The following is a 14,427-nucleotide window of genomic DNA, read 5'->3' as shown; positions in this document are numbered from 1 at the left end:
CAGAACTCCCTCCTACTGTCTCTGTACGTTCTCCCTACCTACCAATTAGATTGTAAGCTCCTCGGGGCAGGGACTCCTCTTCCTTAATGTTATGTTTATGTCTAAAGCACTTATTCCCATGATCTGTTATTTATATTATCTGTTATTTATTCGATTACCACATGTATTACTACTGTGAAGCGCTATGTACATTAATGGCGCTATATAAATAAAGACATACAATACAATACAATAAGGACAGAGAACAGGAGCAACAAGAGGTGACAGACAGACAAACCCCAGAGCAGACAGAAAGCAGCAGCACACCCGTTGGACAAGGAAAGGAACTATGGCTAGGAGTAGGATGTCTAGGAGACCCTGACAGTAGGCATGGTAAAGCTAGCCCTCCTTTCAGTCTGGACTGGCTGAGAATGGTCCTGGCCACTCTAGGGCCCTTAATATTCTAAATAAAGGACTTTATATGGTATTGTAAATCTTGAAGTTCTTGTGGTGGGACCGGGATGGGGAGAGTGAGGAACAGATATAAAATTCTAGGGAGAAGATTCATCTTATTTGAGTTAATTCTACCAATCCAGGAAATATTATGTTTGGACCATCGAGCCAGGTCATTTTTGAGAGACTTGAGGTGGCCTTGAAAATTAGCGTTATACAGAAATAAATAATCATTTGTTAGGAAAATACCTAGAAACTTCAGAGCTTTACTGCATCATTTAAAATCAAAGTTTACTGAGATGAATTTGACTGTTTTAGGCAGATTTATGTTTAGTGCCTCGGATTTATAGCCATGAATTTTAAAACCTGAGAGTCTACTAAAGATCCCAAGTTCTTGGAACAGACACGGGAGCGATATAAGTGGCTTGGCCAGTGTCATAAGTGCGTCATCCGCGAACAGAACTATTTTGTATTGTTTGCCCTAAGCTTTGATACCCTCTATTTTAGGATTGTTTCTGATATGGTTAGCCATCGGTTCGAGGGCGAACAGCAGAGGGATAGTGGGCATCCTTGTCTAGTGCCTCCTTTGATTGAAAATACCTCTGAAGCTATTCCTGAGCATAATACCCTGGCCGAAGGAGACGTATAAAGAGCCATAATGGATCGGAGAAACTGGTCCCTGAAACCAATTTTTTTTTTTAAAGTGCCTCCCATATATTTCCAGTCCAGACGATCAAATGCCTTCTCCGCGTCTAAAGATAGTACCAGAAATTGAATATTTGTTTGTTTGGCGTGAGCCATCAGGTCGATCGTTCTCCTTGTATTGTCAGCCGCCTGTCTCCCGGGACAAAACCTACTTGGTCCAGGTGGACCAGACCGGGCAATACTTTATTGAGGTGGTTGGCAAGAATTTTTGATTAGATCTTCAAATCTACATTTATCAGTAATATTGGCCTGTAGCTGGCGAAGCACGCGGGGTCTTTCCCTGCCTTAGGGCTGGGACCCGCTGCGCCCGGCGGCACGGGCGGCTGCACGGGCGTTCCCCACCAGCAGGGGAATCCTCCCGAGCCGGTCCCGGTCCCCCCTGGCTGCACAGCTCACTACACGCTGTGACGCGTCAGCCGCTAGTGGATACAAGAGAATTGTGATCCCTAGCTTCGACGCGTCACGTGGTGTGGCTGTGAGCCAATGAGGAGGGCAGGCTTCGGGAGGAGGAGAGGCTTTGGGGAGCAGGGAGGAGTGTGGAGTGAAAGCAGCGTGAGTGACTGTCTGTGTGTGTATATGTGTGTGCGTGAGTGCCTGTCTGTGTGTGTATGTGTGTGCGTGAGTGCCTTTCTGTGTGTGTTTATGTGTGTGCGTGAGTGCCTGTCTGTTTGTGTATGTGTGTGCGTGAGTGCCTGTCTGTGTGTGTGTATGTGTGTCTGAGTGCCTATCTGTGTTTGTGTATGTGTGTGCCTGTCTGTGTTTGTGTATGTGTGTACCTGTGTGTGTGTGTGTGTATGTATGAGTGCCTGCGTGTGTGTGTATGAGTGCCTGCGTGTGTGTGTGTGTGTATGAGTGCCTGCGTGTGTGTGTATGAGTGCCTGCGTGTGTGTGTGTATGTATGAGTGCCTGCGTGTGTGTGTATGAGTGCCTGCGTGTGTGTGTGTGTATGAGTGCCTGTGTGTGTGTTGCTTTATTTACTGTACCTTCAATCAGCAGCTCCAGCCCGAGCCGTAGAGGGAGGGAGGGGGGTGGAGGGAGGGAGGGGGGTGGAGGGAGGGAGAGGGGTGGAGGGAGGGGGGGGGAGAGTAGCGGGTCCCTCCGCTCAAGCCACGCCCCCCCCTCCCGCTCAAGCCTCCCACTCCCGCCTACCTCCCGCTCCGGCTCCCGCTCCCTACAGACTGCATATCGCGGTCTGTGTCTGTCAGCGCCCCGCCTGTCTGCAGTGCGGGAGCGCTGACGGAGGGAGCGGGGCCTTAGCCTTAGGAATGAGGCATATATGAGCTTGTAACATCGTATTCGGGAAATCTGCACCGTCTAGTATGGAGTTAAATAGCTTTTGTAGATGGGGAATAAGAAGACAGGCACATTTTTTAAAATATAAATTTGAAAACCCATCTGGGCCTGGGGATTTGTTTGGCTTCAGGGAGCTAATCACCTTTGCTATCTCTTCTGGCGTAAGTAATTTGTTTAGGTTATCTTGCTTGTGCTCAGGAATAGTGGGTAGCCATGACTCGGATAGATATTTTTCCAGTTCCTTTCCATTGTTCTGGGATTTAGTAGCTTTTTTACCATGGTATAGCTTACTATAGAAAGAGTGGAACTCTTTTGCAATTTTAACCGGGTTAGACGTTAGGTTCCCCAAGTTGGTTCGAATTTTGTGGATATTTGACTGGGGTTGTTTATGTCTATGGCGATATGCCAGCATAGAGTCAGGCTTGTTAGCCTTCTCAAAATATCTTTGTTTTGTCCACGTCATCGTTCTTTCTGCCGCCTCAGACATGCAAGTATTAAGTTCCCTTCTGCGGATCGTCAGCTCCCTCAAAAGTTTTTTGGAAGGGTTGTTTTTGTGAGATTGCTCTATCTTTGTAATTATTGCGTTCAACTTGTCTATTTTAGCGTGACTCGCCTTTTTTCTGTTTGCCGCTATTCCAATTAGTTTGCCTCTTAGGACAGCCTTGTGGGCTTCCCAGATAGATGACTGGTTTGGAACACTTAAAACCAGAGACAGAACATGAAACACAGACAGTGCACATCCAGTGAAACTTATACACGGTACAGTGCCTAAATATATATGTATAGATATCTATTAAATAAAATGGTCTTTTAGTTTAACATTTTGGCCAAAGTGTTGTAAGCCCCTGAGCCACTACACGGCAGACCACATCTCAAGGGTCCTTAACACTAATATAAATTCTTAATAACCTGTGCATTACCAGGAAGAATGAATTATAATAAATCTGTCAAAATTAGTTGCATAGTTCTAAGTCTGATTGAAGCTTTTATTAACCTGTACATTACCAGGAAAAGCACTGTGTATTAGATTTGTCACAATCATACTGCAAGCAAGCAAGTTCCCCTGAGAGTGGGAGATACTATGGAGTGAGCTTTTAACCATTTAAATGTGGGAGGGGGTGAGCTTCAATTAGGTAGGAGGTTGCCACCCTCCAATCAGCTAAGACCAGCTGAACAAGAATTGTAAAACATACAGGACACCTATAAGCTCATATTGAACCCCCAAAATAACCACAACATATATATAAGCATATAAGTGTCACAGAGGAGTGCTACTGAGCATGGCAATATATATATAAAACCAGAGACAGAACATGAAACACAGACAGAGCTCAGTGCACATCCAGTGAAACTTATACACGGTACAGTGCCTAAATATATATGTATAGATATCTATTAAATAAAATGGTCTTTTAGTTTAACATTTTGGCCAAAGTGTTGTAAGCCCCTGAGCCACTACACGGCAGACCACATCTCAAGGGTCCCTAACACTAATATAAATTCTTAATAACCTGTGCATTACCAGGAAGAATGATTTATAATAAATCTATCAAAATTAGTTGCATAGTTCTAAGTCTGATTGAAGCTTTTATTAACCCGTACATTACCAGGAAAAGCACTGTGTATTAGATTTGTCACAATCATACTGCAAGCAAGAAAGTTCCCCTGAGAGTGGGAGATGCTATGGAGTGAGCTTTTAACCATTTAAATGTGGGAGGGGGTCAGCTTCAATTAGGTAGGAGGTTGCCACCCTCCAATCAGCTAAGACCAGCTGAACAAGAATTGTAAAACATACAGGACACCTACAAGTTCATATTGAACCCCCAAAATAACCACAACATATATATAAGCATATAAGTGTCACAGAGGAGTGCTACTGAGCATGGCAATATATATATAAAACCAGAGACAGAACATGAAACACAGACAGAGCTCAGTGCACATCCAGTGAAACTTATACACGGTACAGTGCCTAAATATATATGTATAGATATCTATTAAATAAAATGGTCTTTTAGTTTAACATTTTGGCCAAAGTGTTGTAAGCCCCTGAGCCACTACACGGCAGACCACATCTCAAGGGTCCCTAACACTAATATAAATTCTTAATAACCTGTGCATTACCAGGAAGAATGATTTATAATAAATCTATCAAAATTAGTTGCATAGTTCTAAGTCTGATTGAAGCTTTTATTAACCCGTACATTACCAGGAAAAGCACTGTGTATTAGATTTGTCACAATCATACTGCAAGCAAGCAAGTTCCCCTGAGAGTGGGAGATGCTATGGAGTGAGCTTTTAACCATTTAAATGTGGGAGGGGGTCAGCTTCAATTAGGTAGGAGGTTGCCACCCTCCAATCAGCTAAGACCAGCTGAACAAGAATTGTAAAACATACAGGACACCTACAAGTTCATATTGAACCCCCAAAATAACCACAACATATATATAAGCATATAAGTGTCACAGAGGAGTGCTACTGAGCATGGCAATATATATTTAAAACCAGAGACAGAACATGAAACACAGACAGAGCTCAGTGCACATCCAGTGAAACTTATACACGGTACAGTGCCTAAATATATATGTATAGATATCTATTAAATAAAATGGTCTTTTAGTTTAACATTTTGGCCAAAGTGTTGTAAGCCCCTGAGCCACTACACGGCAGACCACATCTCAAGGGTCCCTAACACTAATATAAATTCTTAATAACCTGTGCATTACCAGGAAGAATGATTTATAATAAATCTATCAAAATTAGTTGCATAGTTCTAAGTCTGATTGAAGCTTTTATTAACCCGTACATTACCAGGAAAAGCACTGTGTATTAGATTTGTCACAATCATACTGCAAGCAAGCAAGTTCCCCTGAGAGTAGGAGATGCTATGGAGTGAGCTTTTAACCATTTAAATGTGGGAGGGGGTCAGCTTCAATTAGGTAGGAGGTTGCCACCCTCCAATCAGCTAAGACCAGCTGAACAAGAATTGTAAAACATACAGGACACCTACAAGTTCATATTGAACCCCCAAAATAACCACAACATATATATAAGCATATAAGTGTCACAGAGGAGTGCTACTGAGCATGGCAATATATATTTAAAACCAGAGACAGAACATGAAACACAGACAGAGCTCAGTGCACATCCAGTGAAACTTATACACGGTACAGTGCCTAAATATATATGTATAGATATCTATTAAATAAAATGGTCTTTTAGTTTAACATTTTGGCCAAAGTGTTGTAAGCCCCTGAGCCACTACACGGCAGACCACATCTCAAGGGTCCATAACACTAATATAAATTCTTAATAACCTGTGCATTACCAGGAAGAATGATTTATAATAAATCTATCAAAATTAGTTGCATAGTTCTAAGTCTGATTGAAGCTTTTATTAACCCGTACATTACCAGGAAAAACACTGTGTATTAGATTTGTCACAATCATACTGCAAGCAAGCAAGTTCCCCTGAGAGTGGGAGATGCTATGGAGTGAGCTTTTAACCATTTAAATGTGGGAGGGGGTCAGCTTCAATTAGGTACAGTAGGAGGTTGCCACCCTCCAATCAGCTAAGACCAGCTGAACAAGAATTGTAAAACATACAGGACACCTACAAGTTCATATTGAACCCCCAAAATAACCACAACATATATATAAGCATATAAGTGTCACAGAGGAGTGCTACTGAGCATGGCAATATATATATAAAACCAGAGACAGAACATGAAACACAGACAGAGCTCAGTGCACATCCAGTGAAACTTATACACGGTACAGTGCCTAAATATATATGTATAGATATCTATTAAATAAAATGGTCTTTTAGTTTAACATTTTGGCCAAAGTGTTGTAAGCCCCTGAGCCACTACACGGCAGACCACATCTCAAGGGTCCATAACACTAATATAAATTCTTAATAACCTGTGCATTACCAGGAAGAATGATTTATAATAAATCTATCAAAATTAGTTGCATAGTTCTAAGTCTGATTGAAGCTTTTATTAACCCGTACATTACCAGGAAAAACACTGTGTATTAGATTTGTCACAATCATACTGCAAGCAAGCAAGTTCCCCTGAGAGTGGGAGATGCTATGGAGTGAGCTTTTAACCATTTAAATGTGGGAGGGGGTCAGCTTCAATTAGGTAGGAGGTTGCCACCCTCCAATCAGCTAAGACCAGCTGAACAAGAATTGTAAAACATACAGGACACCTACAAGTTCATATTGAACCCCCAAAATAACCACAACATATATATAAGCATATAAGTGTCACAGAGGAGTGCTACTGAGCATGGCAATATATATTTAAAACCAGAGACAGAACATGAAACACAGACAGAGCTCAGTGCACATCCAGTGAAACTTATACACGGTACAGTGCCTAAATATATATGTATAGATATCTATTAAATAAAATGGTCTTTTAGTTTAACATTTTGGCCAAAGTGTTGTAAGCCCCTGAGCCACTACACGGCAGACCACATCTCAAGGGTCCTTAACACTAATATAAATTCTTAATAACCTGTGCATTACCAGGAAGAATGATTTATAATAAATCTGTCAAAATTAGTTGCATAGTTCTAAGTCTGATTGAAGCTTTTATTAACCTGTACATTACCCGGAAAAGCACTCTGTATTAGATTTGTCACAATCATACTGCAAGCAAGCAAGTTCCCCTGAGAGTGGGAGATGCTATGGAGTGAGCTTTTAACCATTTAAATGTGGGAGGGGGTGAGCTTCAATTAGGTAGGAGGTTGCCACCCTCCAATCAGCTAAGACCAGCTGAACAAGAATTGTAAAAAATACAGGACACCTACAAGCTCATATTGAACCCCCAAAATAATCACAACATATATATAAGCATATAAGTGTCACAGAGGAGTGCTACTGAGCATGGCAATATATATATTTTTTCAATATGAGCTTGTAGGTGTCCTGTATGGTTTGGGACACTCCCAGGATTGAATTTTTTTTTTATCCATGTGTAGCCAGGTCCTCCGGTACCACCCCTTCTTACCCTGGTGCTAGTGGGAGCTGCCGTGGCGGCCAAGGCGCTGGGGACTCCCGGAGGTATTGGCTCAGGGCGCCGCCATGTTATGCGCATACGCAGTAGCGCGATAGTTGCGGCGGCCCCTACAGATAGAGTTGCGCATGCGAAGTGATACAGGAGAGGCGGCCATTTTAGATAGGAGCATCCCCAGCAGCGGCCATTACCAGGGAAGGCTCTGAGTGGGACTACAAGTCCCATGAGTCTCAGGGAGTTGGAATACCAGGTGGTCACAGCAGCCAATGGGGTTGTCAGAACTCTCTGCTCTCTGATTCTGAAACATTCCGCGCGCTGGAGAAAACAGGCAGTTGGTGTCAGTTGGTGCTGGGAGGCAAGGGGAGAGGAGGTGCGTAGTGCATGGGGTCAGTGACCCACTGCATAGGCCAGAATATTCCCCTAGGCCCCAGCGCAGGCCCTGAGTCACCACCAGCTTGTGGTACTGCAGGGGACAGCCCTAGATAGGGACTTTACCATTTACTGATAGTAGCAGTCAGGGATACAGCATCTTCCTGAGCTACAAGGTGATCTGTAGTTTGGGATCAGACTGCATTGCGGAGTCAAACCTCGTGAGACAGTGAGGAACTACTCGTGAGAGACGACGCTGGATCTGCGGATCCTTTTCGAAGTATCAGCAACCGGGTGCTGGAGCGCCCGGCAGGTATTATTATAAAGTGCACCAACACCGGTACCTACAGGCGCTGATCCCGCCTTGGGGGGTGGGTTTCTTGGGGACACTAAAGGTTAAGTGACCAAGGGACTGGTCAAGTACATTGGACATGGTGTGGGGTGCACACGGTGGTGGGGAAGGGACAATTGCACAGTGGGTGCACTCTAACTACTGGTATACAGCTATATCATTCTTATATGTGTATATGTCATTCAAGCTTATAACTGCCATATAAGTGTGTATGTTCGCTAATGTTATTTCATGCATATGTGTTATTAGGCCCAACGTATATATATATAGTAAACTGTTACATATACTTGTGGTTTGTTATTATTGTTCTTATCAGGGGAATCTCACATCTAGGGGATCCTGGGCAAGTGGAGGCGCTGCCATTTACTATTGTTGCCCAAGGCTCCCAGTTAGCGGAGGCCCAGATCTCGGTGAGCCAGCAGGTATATACAGCATCAGTAGCCTGTCTAGTCAGCAGGAAAGAGGGTTACACATGATATCTTTTTCCACTGTCTCTGTTATCTCTGGGATCTTAATGAACCCCTCATTGCGTCTCCAGTATCTACATGGTAGGGGGAGCTGTCAAATCTCTAAGTTTTACCGCTATTGGCGCATGATCAGGCCACGTTATATTTTTTATATGTGTTGAGTGCACTTGAGTAATTAGGGGGGGATGAGATAAAAATATAGTCTAATCTGGTGTAAATTCCATGAGGGGCAGAGTAGAATGTGTAGTCTTTACACTTGGGATTTAGCTCTCGCCACACATCAACCAGGCCAAACATCCTGAGATATTCTATGAGTTTCAGATGGTCATCCGGGCTTTGGGACATCTGGCTCTGTGGCATTGGGGCTGACCTGCCTAATTTTTTGTCCAGGGTCGTGTTAAAGTCGCTGCTTAGTATAATTTGGCCCTTTGCCATGGAACCCAGCTTTTTGAAAAAGGTGGAGAACAATTTGGGATGACCAGAATTGGGGCGTAAACATTAGCGATTGTCAACTCCACCCCATGCAAGGTACCCAACACAATCAGGTATCTCCCCTCAACATCCGACATTCGATCGGGGTGAACAAAAATACCTTTATGGAGCAGGATCGCCACTCCTCTTTTTTTACCGGAGCTGAGGCTAAAAATTTCTCTGAGAAGTGTTTCTCGTAAATACGTAGGGGATCTGACTTTCTAAAGTGTGTTGCCTGCAATAATATAATATCACCTGTAGCTTTCTTGTAGTCTGTTAGCGCAATCCGCCATTTTTGTGGGCTATTGAGGCCTTTAGTGTTATGAGATATTACCTTAATCGACATCATTGTGGGTTATGATCTTTATTAATGTCGTGACGTTGGTCAGTTTTCGTGACGCTCGGTCAGATTTAGGCAGCACCTTCAGGACAGATGGAGGGGGGGGGGGGAGGAGTGGAAGAGAAAACAAACCAAAACAAACCAAAAGGTCCACAAATGACACAGATTCTGGACCGTGGAGCCCTAACTGTAGGGTATGGGGAGGGGGGTGTAGGGCTATAGAAACTGGGAGGACGATGTGGACTCGGATCATTAATCATCTCTACCACCGTGCCTGCCGGCAATAGAGGGCGAGGGCCACGTCCGTGGAGGGAAGTGGGGGGGAAGCGAGCGGAATCAAAATCAAAAGTGGCCGAATGGCCAGATATAACGCGTTTTTGGGGACCTTCATAAGACAAACTTTGTTCTTGATTACTTGTTCATAACTGAACCCAAACATATTCAAAATTTTCAAACCATTTTTGTAACCATCAGTGCAACAGTGGGAGGGTGGGGGGGCAATATTTAATTTTTTCTCCCAGATATAAACTAGTACGGCTGCTAATTAACTGTATATCTCAATAGATATATCCACAACTCAACGCATAGTAACTATAAAGTCTCTAGACCTCTTAACATTGTTTTCTGTTTGTATATTTCACATGAAAGACTATGGCAGATGTCGGGACCCACTCATTTTCTTGATCTGAGATTGCACCTAGCAAATAAATGGTGTAAAGCAAACAGAAGTTTTTTCCTAGCAACTACACATTCAGCATACCTAATGAGAGTTTTACCTAGCAACTGCACATCTTGTATACCTGATGAGAGAAAATGCATGCACAGTACTGCTGATATTGTAAAATTTATCCAAGAAAGAAAATTCTACAGAGATGCCTGTAAGAGCTACGACATCTACAAGCAAAATATGCCCACCTGTAGGACTACCACAATTGGGGGTTCTAGCAAATACAGTGGCAACAGCTGCAATAGCGCCTCCTGAGGTCAGGAAGAAAATTACACCTGATCGCCTAAAAATGGAGGACAAGATGCAGCGTTCCTGTAATGAACCCTACCCCACGGAAGAGTGGCCCTTCCAGTCCAATAAAGAGGAAGACATCTCTTATGGGGAACCCGAACCGAGTCACACTCACAAAACACCCCAAGAATGGTGGGGGTGCCTGAACTCGGCACGAACAGAAAAGACCGCTCCCTTTGATGACGAATAGGATCAACAGGAGACGGAGCGGGAGCAGCAGATCACCCAATATTTCAGTCAGCTAAAGCAACTGCAAGAAAAGCCTGGCGTATATAATGAAGCTGCTAAAATTTCAAATGAAGATGGAGACCCCAATATCCCTGAAGGGACGGTATCATCCAAATCAAAAAGGCGGAAAAAGAAAAGCAGTTCTTCACTTACCGTGGAAGGAACAGACATGTCCGCAGATCCTGTGGAGGAAAAGGGGGACCGAGTTGCCCTGCAGCCTAGAGAAAATGGAGAATTCGTCCCGCGGTTAACCGAATATCCAGAGGGCCCAAGGCAGAAGTCGTGTACCCCAAAGAAGTGTCTGTCCAGTGCCAACAGTGAGGAACCCTCAACCAGTCATCCCAGGGAAGCGGAGCCGGAACCAGTGAGTGACTATCCCTTGACCAACCCTGAAGACGCCCTGAAAATTGCCAGGCGTGACTGTGATCTACTTCAAGAACAATTGAAATTTGAGAGAGCAGATAACACAGAGCTACAGAAAAATAACGTGAGGCTACAAAAAGATGTGCTCACAATTTACTCTTTAGCCAGGACAGAATTGGACAATCTCAAGACTGAGCTACATACTGCAAAGGCTACTATTTCCGCCATGGATGAAAAGCAGAACCAATCTGATAAAATGGTGGCTACGCTAAAGCGGAAGTATGAGGAGGCACTGAAGCAGATGACAGTCTTCCAGCAAGAGGTTCACACTCTTCGTATAGAGCTGAATGCCTCACAACAGGAGGTCAACAGTGTCTGAATAGAAGTGGACGTATCTCAGAAAGAGGTTCAGACACTCCGCATGAGACCAACAGCTGCCGCACAGACCTGGAAGTTTCAAGAAAGGAACTACACAGTCTCACTGAGGAGCTGGACATTGTTAAAGAAACTATTGGTAATCTTGAAACAGATCTCAAAGTCTCTCAGAAGGAGCGTCAGACCCTCAACCTAGAGAAGGAAGTCTCACACCAGGAGATTGTCATTCTCAAAGCAGATGTGCGTAAATGGAAGGAGGACTGCAAAGAGGCCCTGAAGAATACAGAGACTGAAAAAGGAGAAAATTCAAGATTAAAAAGAGAACTTAAAACTGAAAGAAGAACATTTTCAGTTAATAGAAGGAGTCAAGGAAAAATTTGACGCAGAGCACTGACTGCAGAACCAACTGCAAGGTCTGCGTACACACCTCCAGTATGCTGAGGAGAAGCAGCAAACGCTACAGGAAGAAAACTGCAGGCTGCTAAAGAGGTACAAGCGCTGCAGGAGCGTCTGAATACCCAGTACATCCCCACAGAGCAGTATGAGGAGCTAAAGGCCACGCTGCATGTCTTCAGAGCATCGTTGGAAGCTGAGCTTCGATACCAGGTGACTCTGTATGAGAGGGAGCGTGAGAAGGCTCAGAAACTGGAGCAAGAGCTGGAGAGACAGAGAGACTGTTCTATTCCCTTGAGTCAGTACACCAAGGAGAAAACAGACGCAGCGGCAACCTTGACGACAAAAATTACAGAGCTCCAGAATATGAAGGAGACTCTGATACAGATTCCTCCAATACGGAAAAAGGTATTGGCTCTGCCCAAGCACCAGTATCCCACAGTAACTAATGCCCGTAAGGACAAGGGTACAGTGAGAGTTGGGGACTCCACGCAACTTCAAAACAAAATTACGAAGTTTGACCCACCAATGAAAGCACTAGCCAAACCTACAGCTGCCCAACAGGCAACAAACAGAGGTAGGAGTGCAGAATCAAAGCCAGAAGAATCCTTAGCTGAAGAAGCTGAACTGGTGACTCCGTGGTGTGGAGAAGCTGCAGAAAGACCACTTCAAGAGCAGAAAACTCTAAGGGCTAGTCCTAACTGCTCTACAACTGTTGCCATACACTTTGTCTACAAAAAGAGGAGTGCCCGACGCAACAGAAATCTCAAGACTGCGCACGCGATAAAAAGACTTTACGTGGAAAAAGTCCTCCTCGAGCGACTGAGGAGTGCTGATCTCAAGCATCTTCGGGAGGAGACAAAAATAAACTGGAGAAAGGGCTCCAATCCCAGCGGGACAGAGGGTTCTCTTCCTCCATCCACTCTCATTCAAGTCACAGAGATATCTAGAATGAGAGTGGAAGGATGGGCTTTGGCCGTGGTAAGCCCGAGCTTCCCACAAACAGGGGAGGTATGTAACAGGGACTTATCCCTGTTCAGTAATGTGCCTTTAATCTAGCAGTGTGGTAGTTAATTACTAAACACCACCTGCCTGATTAGATTGTTTACAAAAACCTGTCTGTTCAGACAGGAAGTGACTCTCCTTAGCTCTGACTGAGAGCTGACCTTTGGAGCTGACCAGTCTTGAGCTCTGCACAGCAGAGCTGATTTCAAGACACAGGGAAAACTACTACACCTGAAGCTGAACCAGGAAGTGAGAAGATTTTCCCTCCAAGAAACAGATAAGACTTTTATTCTTAAGAGACTGCTTATATCTGCTTATTTCATGCTAGATGTTTTTGGGCTGCGAGCAATGCTTGACTAAGGGAGATGTGAATTATTGCATAGTGTTTCACTAGAAATACTCCCAAGTGAATAGAAGCTTTGTCCCCCCCCTGTGTTTGGATGGATTTCCTGATGAAAAGGAAAAGGCACAATAAAGCCTTATTATAATTTCACATTATAAACGTCTCCAAATTGTGTACCTCTGTGAACGTCCGTCTACAGAGATCCTAGGGCTTTTATGTCTTGTGTGATTCCCTTTAGGGTCATTTGGATTTCCGTTTGCACCATAGTCTGGAGTCTAAGAAAAAGTTCTTCAATATCTTGTTTTGTGGAATTTCTTTCCTTCATCTCCTGATCTGGTTCAGAGTCCGAGTATTCTCTCTCGCGTGTTGGGCCCTCACCGTTTTGGGATTAGGCTTGAGCATTTTTTTTAAGGAATATTGCAGGACCCCTTTCTGCAAGACTTTTTTCTGTTGTTGTTTTGAAGACATTTGTGGCTTCGGGGAGGACACCGATGGTCTGAATTGGGCATTTGGGAACATTAACGTGTTCCTGGTTTGTTTTTATATCCGCTGCTTCATCCCCCCTATTCCCATGGGCTGACTCACACCCATCCATCACAGTCCGTGTCACACATCCGCCTCCATTTCTTAGCTTTGAATAGCCAAGGGGGGGAAGTGGGGACGGCTGATGTACTTGTCCACAGGATTCCTCCTTTGTAGCTCCTGAGCTTGCTTGTGTGTTTTGTACTGTATGCAGGCCCTTTCTGTTTTCTATTTATTTATCTTATCATCCTCTCCCTTTAAAGGCTGGGGCAGCCATCTTGAATTTTGCCCGGGAGGGGGGGCAGAGCAGCGCTCGGTCCAGATGGAACCACCATCTTCACTTTCAGCCACAGCCAACCTCTTCTGCAGGGAGGGGTCCCCCAGAGTCTCCTTGAGTGCCTACTCGGCAACCTGGAGGGGGGGGGGAGAACGACTCACCCAGCTCAGCGCTACTTCAGGGGGACTTTGCCTCTAAGATGGCTACCTCCCACCTTTTCTTGGTGGCGCGGCCCCTGCGATCGGTCGTCCCACGTCCACCAACGGTGAGTCTCGGCCTCCGCCCCCAGACCAGGGTCGGTTGTTGTGGTGTTTGGGCGCCGGCCCACTGCTTTCCGTCCTCTGCGTCCTTCCTCTCAGGCGCGCGGCGCCATTTTGTTTAGCCGGACCCGGCTCTCCTCGGGTATCTATTTGCCGAATACTCCTATTTCTCGGGGGGATCTTTGTC

General features: G+C 44.6%; 1 protein-coding gene across 3 annotated transcripts in view; it reads left to right on the top strand.

Moving 5' to 3' along the window:
* The first annotated feature begins 7,803 nt into the window (after positions 1-7,803).
* The window catches only part of CD37 (CD37 molecule), an 89,916-nt gene continuing 83,292 nt past the window's right edge, over positions 7,804-14,427 (top strand). The window contains exon 1 of one of the 3 annotated variants that reach the window (XM_075605482.1): positions 7,804-8,139. Coding sequence is in view for 1 of the 3 variants with exons in the window: in XM_075605480.1 (XP_075461595.1) it covers positions 8,258-8,322 (65 nt within the window). In the remaining 2 variants the exon portion in view is untranslated. Of the gene's footprint in view, positions 8,140-8,192; positions 8,323-14,427 lie in introns of those variants that run through there. The other 2 variants (XM_075605484.1, XM_075605480.1) reach the window with 2 other exon arrangements.

Source organism: Ascaphus truei, chromosome 6, assembly GCF_040206685.1.
Source record: "Ascaphus truei isolate aAscTru1 chromosome 6, aAscTru1.hap1, whole genome shotgun sequence".
In the NCBI taxonomy this organism is placed as follows: Eukaryota; Metazoa; Chordata; class Amphibia; order Anura; family Ascaphidae; genus Ascaphus; species Ascaphus truei.
The sequence above is the reverse complement of the archived record's forward strand: the minus strand, read 5'-3'. Positions and strand labels throughout refer to the sequence as shown.